Raw genomic sequence first — 13,208 nt, 5'->3', positions numbered from 1 at the left:
GCTAGAGTCGAGGCCAAGCGTGCTGCGGAGGCCTGCGCGGACACGACTCCGGGTGCCTTGTAAAGGCGATGGAAGCCGGCTCGGGTTCCCGCGCGCTCCTCTGGCTCTAGTAGCGCCGGCAGCCTGGATCTTGCCGGAGTCCGCGGGTGTCAGGCTCAGCGTCAGTTGGCTCCATGCGAATGCGACTTCCCGTGTAGAGTTGCTTCTGACGACCCACCCCTCGTCGGAATCCCGCGGCCCACGTGGCTGCCCAAAGGCTCGCATCCCTGGGCCGCATGTTCTGAGTTGGGAGGGTGCTGAGGGCGGTAAAGGATGCGTGGGTGGCTGAAGGGTGGGATCCCTCTTTTCGCGCCCTGGAGATGCCACACGGCCGAGAGGCACGTCACAGACGTGTGATGCATGAGCCCCGCATGCAAACGGGCGCTCAATAAACGTGTGAGGGCAATATGCTTGGGTTGGCGCCGCACGAGGGCAGCCTGGAAGGAGGTCCCAGGCCAGCCTAGGGTTGGAGAACTGAGCGGAGAATGGGGATTTGAGGAGTCCTCACCCTGCCAGCCGGGGTTCGCGCACAGCCTCGACCAGCCTCCAACCTCTAAGAAGTCCCCAGTCTCAAGCCCTCGATGTACTAAGGGCCCGGGGCGCCGACGCATTTACACCTCGGCTTGCCTTCCAGTGCCCTCCTACCCCCGCCCCGCCCCGGGGCCTAGGGGACCCGCTCCCTGTGCCCTCGGGGGAGAAGCCTGGACGCAGAGCGGGAATCTCTTATTGTAGGGGAGGAAGCGGGGTCTTATTGTAGGGGTCTCGTTTATTGGCCCCACATTTCAGAAGAGGGGTGATGCCTTTCAAGCTAGTCGGACGCCTCGCAGTAACGCCGCGGAGAGCGAGCCCTTTAAGACTGTGCGCGAGGCCCTCGCCCCAGCCCCGCGGCGGAGAGGCGGGAGGGGGCGGGGCGGCCAGGCCACGCCCCCGCCGGGCCCGCCCCCGCGCCCCCGCCCCGCCCCCCGCACTCGGCCGGCGGCGCCTTTGATGTTCGGACCCGCCAGCTCCCGGAGCCGCGCAGCCTGGCGCCCGCGCCCCGCGCCCGCAGCCCGCCCAGGCGGAGTCGGCCCGCGCTCCGCCCGCCGCGCTTCGGGCTCGGAGGTCCGGACTCCGGGCTCGCCGCCTGCCGGGCCGGCTCCGCGTCCCGCACCCCCGCGCCCCGCGCCCCGGCGGGCGGAGCGCACGATGCCGCAGCTGGACGCGGGCGGGGGCGGCGCGGGCGGGGGCGACGACCTGGGCGCGCCCGACGAGCTGCTGGCCTTCCAGGACGAGGGCGAGGAGCAGGACGGCAAGAGCCGCGACAGCGCCGCGGGCCCCGAGCGCGACCTGGCCGAGCTCAAGTCGTCGCTGGTCAATGAGTCCGAGGGCGCGGCGGGCGGCGCGGGGGTCCCGGGGGCCGGCGCCGGGGCCCGCGGCGGAGCGGAGGTCGGGGCCGAGGTGAGCGCCGGCCCGCGCCCCGCGCCGCCCCCGGGCGCCCGGGGCCCCCGTCCCCGCGACCCCCCCCGCCCCGGGCCGCTAGCCCGGCGCCCCTCACGGCCCCTCTGGATCTCTCCGCAGGCGCTCGGGCGGGAGCACGCTTCGCAGAGACTTTTCCCCGACAAACTTCCAGAGTCCCTGGAGGACGGTGAGTTTCGGCCCGCGCCGCCCGCCCGGGCTGGGGGCCGGCGGCGGGTGGGGGTGGGGTGGGGTGGGGGTGGGGGCCTCCCCCCGCTCCCCCCTCCCCTCCCCACCCCCCCCCCCCCGCCTCCCGAGGCTGCAGGAGGCGGCAAAGCCCGGGCGGGGGGAGCGGGGGGCGGGTTTCCCGGGCGCCGCCGGCCCGAGTCACTTCCGGTGCCCTGACCTTTATAGGAGTAAACAGACCCCCGCCATCTCCGCCTCCCCTCCTGCCCAGGTGACTGGCTAATCCCCGGTCCTAGAGGAGAAAGCGTTGGCCCAGGTCCCTTGGCCGCAGGGCGGGCTGGGGGTCACGCAGGGGCCGCCGAGGGGAGGCCTGGACCCGGGTCCTTCATCCGAGCTGAGGCTCCCCGGCCCGTGCCTTCCCCGGCCACTCGCTCGAGCGGGACCCCTTGGCAACTCTCCCTCCTCTGGGGAGCGCCGGCCGCGCGCGGCTGACCCCGCTGTGGTTTTTCAGGCCTGAAGGCCCCGGAGTGCGCCAGCGGCATGTACAAAGACACGGTCTACTCCGCCTTCAATCTGCTCATGCACTACCCACCCCCGTCGGGAGCAGGGCAGCACCCCCAGCCTCAGCCTCCGCTGGTAAGTGGCCCCGGCACCCGGCAGCCTTGGGCCTGCCACCTCCTTGACCAGGTAGGGGAGGCGTGGGCAACAAGTGGCTTTCGCCTACAACAAGATAGATACTGGCGTCTCCCCCCCCACCCCCCCACACACCCAGTGGGATCTGAACCGGGAGAACTTTGCTGAAAGTAGGAGAGAGGGCCCCAGGCACCGCTCCTTTCCTCCAGCTGTTGGCTTTTGTCTTCCTAGCTGGCTCACAAGCAGGTGCAGGCCCTGTCCTGGTGCTAGGGAATGCCAGGGTACAGTCTGTTACCAGAGTTTTTTGAGCTGACACCATCCACTCCCTTCCTAAGGATGCTGTTCGCGGTGTGGTCTGAGCTGTGAAGCTTTGCAGTTAGCCTTCGCCCCAAGCCTAGGTGTTTGGAGGAAAGGGCAGAAACACTAGTGTGCTTCAGAGCTCCTGGATGTGGGGGAGAAACCTGCTCTACTTTATTCTTATTGGCACCAGTGCACTCTTGCCAGAGAAAGACCCCGAAAGCAATGTGTAGAGAGTAGGTTTTTCTGAGGCTGGCTTGCTCTCACATGCACCAGGAAAGGTTTGCAGAGGTGTTTGAAATCAGCGGTGTGGGTAAGGGGCCCGTTTAATCATTTTGCTAATTAAATATGTTCAGGCGCTTTGAAAAGATCCCACGGTCTTTATAAACCCTGCTTTTCTCCCTCATTGGCACAGATGATCTAAAGGGCGAAGAGTCTATTCTGAGTGCATTGGGGCAGTACAGCTGCACTTAGAAAAAATTGAGATTAGTGTTTCAGACTGTCCTCAGCTGGCCTAAATCAAGGGGGACTTCAGAGCTCTTAGAGTACACGAAGTGTTTGGAGAACTCTGATGGCTCCAAATGGAGGCCCAGTGCAAGAGAGGCCAGCAGGTAGACGGTTCACGTGGCTAGTTGGGGAGTCTCCCCGAGGGAGGATGGTAACTGCCAGGCTGTCTCAGACAAGGAGTGAGGGGAGTTGGTTCTGAAAGCTGTTTTCATACTGAAGCCGGTGGGAGGTGAGAAGACAGATTGAGGCTTCTCTCTAGAAACCTCAGAATGGAAAACCTGGTAAACTGTTGACTATAGAAATGAGCCCCTTGTCCCTTGGACTCCCCATTTCCTCATAGACAGAAGGAGCATGTTGGCTGAGTAGTTTTTCTGCTCCAGGGTGACTCCATCTATGAGGTGTTTGCTTCTTTCAAGGCTGTGGGTCAGGGGGCTTGCCCTCTGGCCTGGCCACCTGGTGCAGCACCTCTCCCCAGAAACCTCTGCGCTGCAGTAGCAGATGCTTAACACAGATGCTTTTTGGTCCAACTTGGCATAACCCTACACTTCCAAACTGCTGGCAGGTGAGCTGCTTGCACGGAACGCTGGGGTCACTGTGATAGTCAGGACTTGACAAAAGGCCCAGGCCCAAGAACAGTCCCAGGAGGGCAGGCTTCCCTCCATCCTCTTGTGATCTTCACAGTGGTGCAGGGAAAAGGCAGGGTTTCTGCATTCCTTCATGGCCCAGAGAGAATGCCCAGAGTGGGAGGGCCTCGTTCTCTTTAAGGGTGTGGTGATGGGACCATTTGGTGTCCTTAAGCTCACACTGGTCAGAGTGTAGCGAACGGCTGGCTGGAGTGGCCAGCCAGCCGTCAGCATTGGGGGTAGGGGCTGAGGGCAGGCACACCATTGTTCCCCTGGCCTGGGTCGTTTGTTTTTTCAACTTCGGCATCTTTCTCAAGCTACTGTATGTCACACCTTCTCCTATAGAGGTAACCCCCCTTGTCCTACTCCCCACCCAGCTGCAGCCTCCCACTGCCTGGCTTCTGGGAACACAGGAGGAGGAAGGACCAGTTCTGGGGCTGATGTTCGGTGTGCTGGAACCAGCTGTTCTGCAGGGCTGGGGACAGAGACAGAGGCAAGGGCCTAAGTTGGGGTGACAGTGGGTGAGGAAGATGTACATGAATATAGAGGAGCCTCTTTTAAGCAAACCTGATAGTTAAAAATGAATAGCAAATAGGAGTAATTGCTGTTGCGTGGATATTAAAAAATACAGTTGGTTTTAAAAAGCAAAATTGGTTGACTCCAAGTTTTGGGACCACATTTCATTAGAAAAGAAACTCACAGTGGGTCAGGAGTCCATTGTAGGGGCTCTGAGGATAAACTCCTTTTGGAGGTTTCCTCCCAAACTTTGCTTTCCTGAGCCCATCTTCAGGGGACAGAAGACATGCTGCCCAGTTGCTGCCCACGGGCCTTAGAACTAGCCCGCCTGCCCCCACTGCCCTCTGAGAGAATCTAGGCGGTCAACAGTTGTGCTGAAGAGCTTTTAAGGCCAGTCGCTTAACTTCCCCCAGACAGCGGGGAAGGCGCATGTCGGGATCCTCCTCTGCCCACATGTGGGTGGAATGCCCATGTGGCTACCATGTTGGATGCCTCAGAGCAGGCCGACTCAAACCTTGCCAGGGTCAATGGACCAAATGACCACCTCACAGCCATCTGCCAGGGGATAGAGGGAGATTTTTTTTTCCCTTATAAGGGTGCTTCTTTTTGGTACATGGCTTCTAGTGAACTCTGTTTTGGGAAGGAAGAATTAGGTCAAAGTTTATCTTTGATGTTTGTGAGGCATCTAATATAGGCTTGCAGATAGTTCCTGGCCTGGGCCAGTAGCCACTGCTTATCTCTTGTTTTGTTTGCTCTGTTCTGCTCTGAGATTGGGGGTGAGGGTTAGGGTAGAAGGGCCAGTGAGCTGGTCCTGGGCCTGACTTTGAGGAAATTCTAGGATGAGTAAGGCATTGCTCCCTAGGGAAACTCAAATTCTTGGATGTGCTCTAGTGGCCCCTTCTGTGGGTTCCACTTGGAGTCTTTGGCCTGGAAGGTTGCTCTGCCTTTTGCCATTTAGATGAACTGTCCAGAATAGGCAAATCTATGGAGAGGGAATATGGATGAGCAATTGCCAGGGGCTAAGAGAAGAGGGGAATGGGGAGTGATTGCTAATGGGTATGGGGCTTCTTTTTGGGGTGATGGATGTGTTCTGGAACCAGGCAGTGGTGATGGTTGTACAATCTCGTGAATATACTAAAGCCGCTGAATTGTATACTTCATAATAGTGAATTTTATGATGTGCAAATTACATCTCAATTGAAAAAAAAAAAAAAGGCTGAGCCTTTTGGCTCTTGCAGGGACTTGGGGCTGTTCCCCAGTGCCTGACCTCCACAACCGTCCTGGTGTGTGTGCATGCCCCTGAGCCAGGGCCCAGGCATCAGTTTCAGTGTGGGGGATCCCAAATGAGGCGGTGGACCCTTGCTTGAGCTCACATTCCTGGACTCCAAGGTCTGAGATAGATGAGGGCTGTGCTAACGAGCTCTGTGGGAGGCAGGAGGTACAGGTATGAGCAAGACTTGAGCAGAGGAAGGAAGTGCTGCTGACACACGGCCACCATGTCCAGGGAAGCTCTGCAGAGATGCATCCACCCAGCCCTCTGTAGCTTCAGAGAGAGGGAGCAGCCAGGGCTTGCTGGGGAGGGTTAGTGAGGGTTGATCACCAGCCCCGCTTGGAGGGGTCTGGCACCAGGCTGGGCACTGGACAGAGCATGACCAGTCTCTGCCTCTGGGAGTGCCTAGCTGAGTGGAGGAGACAAATGAACAGGCTGGAACTAGGTCCTGGTTGGACAAGTGCAGTCACAGCAGGCCCTGCTGGGGCGTCCTGGTTGGAGCTGGCTCCCATGTGGGCTATGGAGGAGGGTCCGCCGAGCAGCTTCTTGAAAGTATAGAGTTGGCCAGCAGATGAGGACAAAGAGTACCAGAGCTCCCCTGCACACATGCCACATCTCCCACTTCTCTACGTCTAAAACCCAGGCCTCCGCCATCCCTCACCCAGAAGGTAGTAAGGGCCGCCTCTAGGCTCCCTTTTGGCTGCCTTCTTGGCCCCTACCTGAACCCCTGCTCTGACCCCCGATCCAGACTCCACATAGCAGCCCAGCATCAATCAGATCTCTTCTCTTGCGTGCTGAAACCCTGCAGTGGCTTCCCCTTGCTCTTGGAGTAAGCTCCAAACCACTCACCACAGCCCAAGAGCCTGGGTGGCCGGCCCCTGCTGACAGCCCCTCCTCGTTTGTACCATCCTCTTCCTCTCTCCCTGAATAGCAGCTACTGCAGTGTCCCGATCTGTTTTATACTCATCCCATTCTTTTCCACCTCAGGACCTTTGCATTTGTTCTTTTAGTTTGGAATTCTCTTCCCCAGCTCTCATATAGCTGACACCTTCTCCTTTGTCATTCAGTGCTTTATTTTATTTTATTTTTTTTAAAGATTTTATTTATTCATTTATGAGAGAGAGAGAGAGAGAGGCAGAGACCCAGGCAGAGAGAGAAGCAGGCTCCATGCAGGGAGCCTGATGTGGGACTCAATCCCAGGTCTCCAGGATCACGCCCTGGGCTGAAGGCGGTGCTAAACTGCTGAGCCACCGGGGCTGCCCTCATTCAGTGCTTTATTAAAATATCGCTTCCCCAGAGACACCTCCTGTGAACATGAAAGTGTGGCCCTCTGTCATTCCCCCAGGCCTCTGCTGCCTCACCCACCTTGGTGGCTCTCACCACGGTGGGTGGCACTGCTTTATGATGCACTCACTATACTGAGACCAAAGGCTGCCCGTCTGTCAAAAGTATCTCTCTACCTTAGTCTCATTTGTTTATCCAAGTGGTAAGCACCTCCCTACCAGAGTTGGGAGTGTGGATGAGAGGCAGCAGTGCCAGCGAGGTGCCCAGGAAGGTGCCAGCTTGTCCTGGGCTTGGGAGGTGGGGGGTTGGCCATAATTGATCCCTTCTCCCTTGTTCTGGCTTTTTTGAACTTGGTGGTGGCTCAGTGGTAGACCCCACATAGATTCCCATCTGGAGGGTTGTGTCTCTGCTTTGGGCAACTGGAGTCTGGAGGTTTGAACCCTGGGGGCCAGCTCTGGGGCAGGGACACAAGTGTACAGGCCCCTTCCCCCCCTCCTTTTTTTTTTTTTTTTGAAGATTTATTTATTATCAGAGGCAGAGCAAGCAAAAGAGCAGGGGAGAAGGAGAGAGAATCTCAAGCAGACTCCCCACTGAGTGGGGAGCCCAGACGGGGCTTGATCCCAAGACCCCAAGTTTATGACCCGAGTCGAAATCAAGAGTCAGACACTCAGCCGTCTGAGCCACCAGTTGCCCCCCCCAGCCCCCCCATGGCTCCTTTGTTGCTGCTGGACTTCACCTAGGGATTCTTGGGAGGGGAAGTACTATTCTTAGAGCCAGGATGGGAGGCCTCACTATTCACTCCATCCTACCACCCCCAAAGATTTATCTGAAAGAAGTCCCCCTTCCCTAGCCATGTAGAAGCCCTTTATGTAAGAAGTGTGGGGCTGAAGCTGTTTTGTAAGAAAAGCTAGGGAAAAGACCCATTTGGTTGTTGGCTTCCTATCATTCAGACCTTTGCTCACATGGTCACCCCATGCATGCACCCCATTGTGCCTTGCCCTGGTTCTTCCCCTGCCGTGGAGGTGCATGTTTGCAGGCCCCGAGAGGGTACCCACATAAAGCCTCTTTATTCTCTCTCATATAGCTTCTAGTTTGCTTATGGGTTGCCTTCGTTGCCAGTGGGAGTGATGCTATGTACAAATGACTCCTCAGGTTCCTTTTCGATTATTTTCTTGGAGCAATATGCTTGAGGAGAATTACGAGGTTAAAAGGAAGAATCAGGAGCACTTGGCTGGCTCAGTCAGTAGAGCGTGCAGCTCTTGATCTTGGGGTGGTGAGTTCGAGTGCCATACTGGGGGTGGAGACTACATTAAAAAAAATAAAATCTTTTTTTTTTTAAGATTTTATTTATTTATTCCTGAGAGACACACACAGAGAGAGAGGCAGAGACAAAGGCAGAGGGAGAAGCAGGCTCCATGCAGGGAGCCCAATGTGGGACTCGATCCTGGGACTGCAGGATCATTCCCTGGGCTGAAGGCAGACACTCAACCGCTGAGCCACCCAGGCGTCCCACAAAAATAAAATCTTAAAATAGTAGGAAGAATCCTAGCATTTTGCTCCCCCGTGAGCCCTGTTTACTGCGGGTTCCTTGCATGCAAACTCCAACATGGAGCTTCTTTTCGGTTCATTTAATAGGTTCATGGTGGGAAATAGGACTTAAACGTTATTTTGACTTGCATTCCTTCCTGACTTAGAAGGCTGTATGGCATTGGCTGTGGTATTTGGAAAATCTGTGGCCCCTAAGGTGCATCTTAACCTTCAGACTATCCTCTTGCTGCCTTTCAGGGCCAGGGAAATACCACAAAGGAGGCTCATCCTGCCGGCCCTGCCCCACCCTGTCCCCAGGGGCTGCTGTTCCAGGACCCCTGCCCATTCCTCTAGCTCAGTGGGCTGAAGTCACCAAGGGCCAGGTGTTCCTCCCTCAAATGTCTCAGGGTTTCACCGGACCAGCTTCTATAGCTCTATCCATCTCCCAGGTACCCTGAGACTGAGTAGGGTTGAAGAGGAGAGAGCTTGGTGGTTACTTCCCGAGACTGCCAGCAGCCCATGGCCTCCTTTGTTTCTTGAGGCTACCCCCCATCCCTTGCCCCGGCAGCAAAGGAGGTGTAGCTGAGCTATGAGAATGGGCTCTGGGGGCCTGGGTTTCTAGTCGTGACTGCTGAGGTCAGGCTGGATTAGGGTAGGTCTGGCTGCAGGGAGGGGCAGGTGGTGCCGTGGCCGCCTCCTCCCCGTGAGCCTCCTCAGGGGCCTGTGGTCCTGGAGCTGTACAGTCACACTCCCTCATGCCTGTGACTGGCTGCTTCCTGCCACTGTGTACAAACAAGATTCTGGTGGAGGAAACAGGTGTTTTATCAGGTCAGAGGGCCTCCCTTCCTCAGCAGTACAGTGCATAGATCTTTGGGTAATCACCTTCCTTCCACCAGTGGGGACAGGAAGGCCAGGTCAGGGAAGGGACCTTTCCAAGGCCCCTTCGAGGCACGGAAAGGGAGGAAGATCCACCCTCGAATACCGTATCTGCCTCTCCTTGGCTGAGAGGCCTCCAGTGAGTTCCTTAACTGCTGGGAGGCTGTTTTCTCATCTAGAAATGAGAAGGAGGACTCCGACCTCTTTGGGTTCCTGGGGCATGGAAGGAGGCAGTGTGTCTGGGGTCCATGGTCCACGGCACATGCTGTGAGTACAAGCACTGGGGGCGGGTTGCTAATACTAGGGTGAAAGAGCTCCTTCAGAGGGTGGTTGGGTGCTCCTGAAGCTGGACTGAGATGCGACCACAACACCTGTTCCTCCTCAGCTCCGCAGCCGGCTCCCCTCAGTGGCGTGGAGCCAAGCTGTCCAGCCTGCCTGGCCCCAGGGCCTCACGTGGCTGGTGACAGAGTGGCTGCTGTATCTAGAACCCTGGTTCCAGGCCCCTACTGGCATTTCCTAGCTTAGCCTTGGCTCAGCACAGGGGGGTGGTAGTCACTGCCTCCCAGAGCTCAGTTCTCTTGATGCAAAGACTCCTGGGGGCTCACAGTTAGCTTTGAGGTTCTGCCCAAGTTGGTGAAGGGCAGTAAGGAAGGAGAGGCCAGTGGCGGGCAGCCAGAAAAGCTTCCTGAAAGGACCAGCTGGAACCCTGCACAGGTGAAATGGGGGAACACTCTGAGGGGGCAGGGGCAGTTTGAGCAGAGAAAAGCAGAAATGAGTATGTTCTTGGTCACTAGAAGGGCAGCCCGAAGCCCAGGGCCTGCGAGGAATACCAGGTGATGCTGGTAGAGCCAGCAGGGAGGGCCCAGCACGTGACCTCGATAGGCCGGTGGCACTAGTCCTAGAGCCTGGCAGTGGCTGGCGAGCACACGAAGGACCAGGTGGTGACCATCGGCAGATGGTTTGAGTTGGACACAGAGGGAGAGGCAGACAGGGCCAGCAGCTGGGGCAGGGTGGATGCTGGGAGGCCCAGAGCTGGTGGGAGGAGCACAAACAAGGCTGAGGGAGGGGGTGGACTTTGGGCAGGGGAGACCCTGGTGTGTTGGCACAGGCCAGGCAAGAGAGCCTCAGAGGTGGAGGTTTGCATTTCCATGTTATTTGATGCTCAGTCTGTCTCTAGGGTCATGCATTCAGGGTCTTGGCCTCCTGTTTACTGAAAGGAACTGCACCCCCAGAGGTTGAGTCCCTCGGCCCAGCAGTGATTTAGTCAGGGCCTCTTACCAGCACTGTCTTCAGCAGGACTGGAGTCTGGGGAGAGTCTCTGAGAACCTAGGACATTGTTAGCTTCTTCCTTCAGGCAGTTTGGGGCCTCCTCTTACAGATCTGTGATGCTTGGGGTTTGGTCTGGGCACCACCACCCCGCCTTACAAAGATGTGGCCTTAGCATGCAAAGTCTCTCAGGGGTGTCCCAGGTGGGTTTGTCTTGGTCATAGGGTTTGGCCTATTCTGGTCCTGCTAGAACCTCTGGTCCCGCAGTCCCCTCGTGCATGGGTCCCTGCTGGGTAGGGGCCATGGCCTGGGGTACGGCCAACATGGGTGTGAGTTGGGCCCCCTCCTGTGGGGAGGCTGCCCACGTAGCTTGTCCCATGGAGCCTGACTGCCTGGTTTTTGCCAACAGACATGGCTTTGTGCCATAGCCAACTCCAGAGCCAGAGCTCCCTGGAGGTCAGAGGAGGCAGACGTTCTGCCAAATAAGCTTCCCCTACCTCTTTCATTAAAATGATCAGTTGTTTCCCTCTCTAGAGACAGGAGAGTTGTCGGAGCACTACACTATGTGCTTCTAAATGATGAGTGTGTGGCTAAGGCACAGACAGGCAGGACGTGGCCCACCCCAGGAACTTGGGCTTTGGGGATTTGCATAGTTAGAGGGCCCCCTCCCCACAGTATTTGGGCTGGCCTAGCCAGGGTTGGCATGAAACAGCCCACTAGGCCCATGAGGGCAGGGAGCTGTGATGGAGAAGGAAGCCAGAGGGCAGGGCCACTTTCTTCCCTGGCTATGCGATCTCTAGCAAATCTGTTAACCTCTCTGGGGCTTGGTTTCCTTCACTAATTTGGGAGTGGGGAATCCGTGGCCAGGGAGGATTTCTGAGGTTCAGGTAAGTGTTGGCTGGAGACACCTGCAGCTCCTGTGGGCCTCAGGTGGCTCTTGTTGGGCATTGCCAGGACTGCTCCAGGGCCAGCCTCCCCATCAGGCAAGGGAGATGGGATGGAGGGACAGGTGATGGGAATCCAGGCAGAGGGCATTCTGACTAACTCTGACCTGGCTCTGGTGGCAGAGGCCCAGCCTCCCGGTCTGCTGGGCCGCCATCTGAAACGCATTACTGATGCTTTATAAACTCCACATCATTTGGCCACATGAAAGCCTAGAATCTAAAAATAGGCACTCCCAGAGGACGCCCCGCATTGGCGGGGCTCAGCTGACCTCTGCACGCACACCCACCACCAGGCCACCTCCCTTGATGGGGAGCCCCGACTGGTAGGGCCACACCCACTCACCCTCCCAGTGTGGGCAGCCACTGCCTGGAGTCACTTTATCTGGGCACAGATCTCATCCAGCTGGTCAAAGCTTCAGGCCGCAAGGCTTTCCCCAGAGCAGAATGTCTGAAGGAACCAGGCGGGAGGCAGCTCAGGGTGTGTCGGTGGTCCCAGGACCCCTTTCTCAGCTCCATACATGTCTGGAGTGTCTGTGGGACACGGATTGGGAGGCTAGTGCAGCCATTTTACAGATGAGAAGACTGGGGCCCTGTAGGGGGGCAGCTGGCCACTGGCTGATGTGGTGGCCTGAGAAGGGCAGGGGGCCTGCCCAGGGCCCCATGGTGTTGGTGGAATGCCAGCCCTGGCAGGAAGGCAGGGCAGCTGTGCATCTCCAGGCTGCTGGGGTTGACTCTTTGCCCTGCTTTTCTGTGGGTTCCCTCTCCCTATGGTCTGTATGACCAACTGCAAACCACTCTTTTCCCTAAAAATAAACATGCTTATGGGATTGGGGAAAGCTTTGTAGCTATCAAAGGAAATAATAGGGTGTTTAAGAAAATTACATTGCGTTTTAAATAACCAGCATGAAAGTCATTAAGTTTGAAGTTTCATTCAAATCAGATGGCTCTGTGGCTGGCCCAGTGGCCAGGCGGGCAGAGGGTGGGTGGGCCCTCGGGGACACCGAGGGACAGCCTGCAGAGAGCTCTGTGGCAGCAGCAGCGATGTCACTGGTGGTACAGCCGGGGTCCAGGCGGGGTGGCTGCTTAGTGTGTGCCAGGCTGTGGCAGCCGCCCCACAGCTTGCTGGCGGCTTGAAGCAGTGTGCTGGCGGGAACCGCCCAGCTGTGGTGGGTAGTTCCAGGGGTGGGGCTTGGGGGCGACCCCAGTCTGCAGGGTGTAGGGGCAGATGAGGCCAGGATTGCCAAGGCCACAAGGGTTGATGGCTGTGTTGAGGTAGGTTTTCAGGACTGGTGGTTTGGGTTAGAAAGGGCTGGGGGAGACCTATGGGGCCAGGGCCACATCTGTCCTCTTCACTGCTGGCATCTTAGTGCCCCACACAGCCCTGCAGAGCAGGTGCTCAGCAAACCGTTGTTGGAAGAGTGACAGCAGCGTTCCTGGGTGGCTCAGTGGGGTAGGCGTCTGCCGTCAGCTCAGGTCAATCCCAGGGTCCTGGGATGGAGCCCCACGTCCAGTTCCAGGCTCAGCGAGGAGAAAGAAAGAGAGAAAGAGAGAGAGAAAGAAAAGAGAGAGAGAGAGAGAGAGAAAGAAAAGAAAGAGAAAGAAAAAAAGGAAAGAGAAAGAAAAAAAAAGAAAAGAAAGAAAGAAAGAAAGAAAGAAAGAAAGGAAAGAAAGAATGAATAACAGCAGCTTTAGTGGTGGATGTGTCGAGAACTTCCCAAGTGCTGGGACTGTGCCCGGAACTTTGAGTCCCAGAGTTGGGATCCTTATAGGACGCTGAGAAAGTGGTTACTATTACTGCTCTCATTT

The 13,208-nt window shown here is 57.2% G+C and overlaps 1 protein-coding gene across 6 annotated transcripts in view; it reads left to right on the top strand.

Moving 5' to 3' along the window:
* The first annotated feature begins 1,053 nt into the window (after nt 1–1,053).
* The window catches only part of TCF7 (transcription factor 7), a 32,246-nt gene continuing 20,091 nt past the window's right edge, over nt 1,054–13,208 (top strand). For 3 of the 6 annotated variants that reach the window (XM_055302052.1, XM_055302055.1, XM_055302054.1), the window contains exons 1-3: nt 1,056–1,476; nt 1,597–1,663; nt 2,171–2,295. In XM_055302052.1, coding sequence (XP_055158027.1) covers nt 1,225–1,476; nt 1,597–1,663; nt 2,171–2,295 — 444 coding nt within the window. In that variant the 5' untranslated portion in view covers nt 1,056–1,224. Of the gene's footprint in view, nt 1,477–1,596; nt 1,664–2,170; nt 2,296–13,208 lie in introns of all 6 variants that reach the window. The other 3 variants (XM_055302050.1, XM_055302053.1, XM_055302056.1) reach the window with 3 other exon arrangements.

Source organism: Nyctereutes procyonoides, unplaced genomic scaffold (genome assembly GCF_905146905.1).
Source record: "Nyctereutes procyonoides isolate TBG_1078 unplaced genomic scaffold, NYPRO_anot_genome, whole genome shotgun sequence".
Lineage (NCBI taxonomy): Eukaryota > Metazoa > Chordata > Mammalia > Carnivora > Canidae > Nyctereutes > Nyctereutes procyonoides.
The sequence above is the reverse complement of the archived record's forward strand: the minus strand, read 5'-3'. Positions and strand labels throughout refer to the sequence as shown.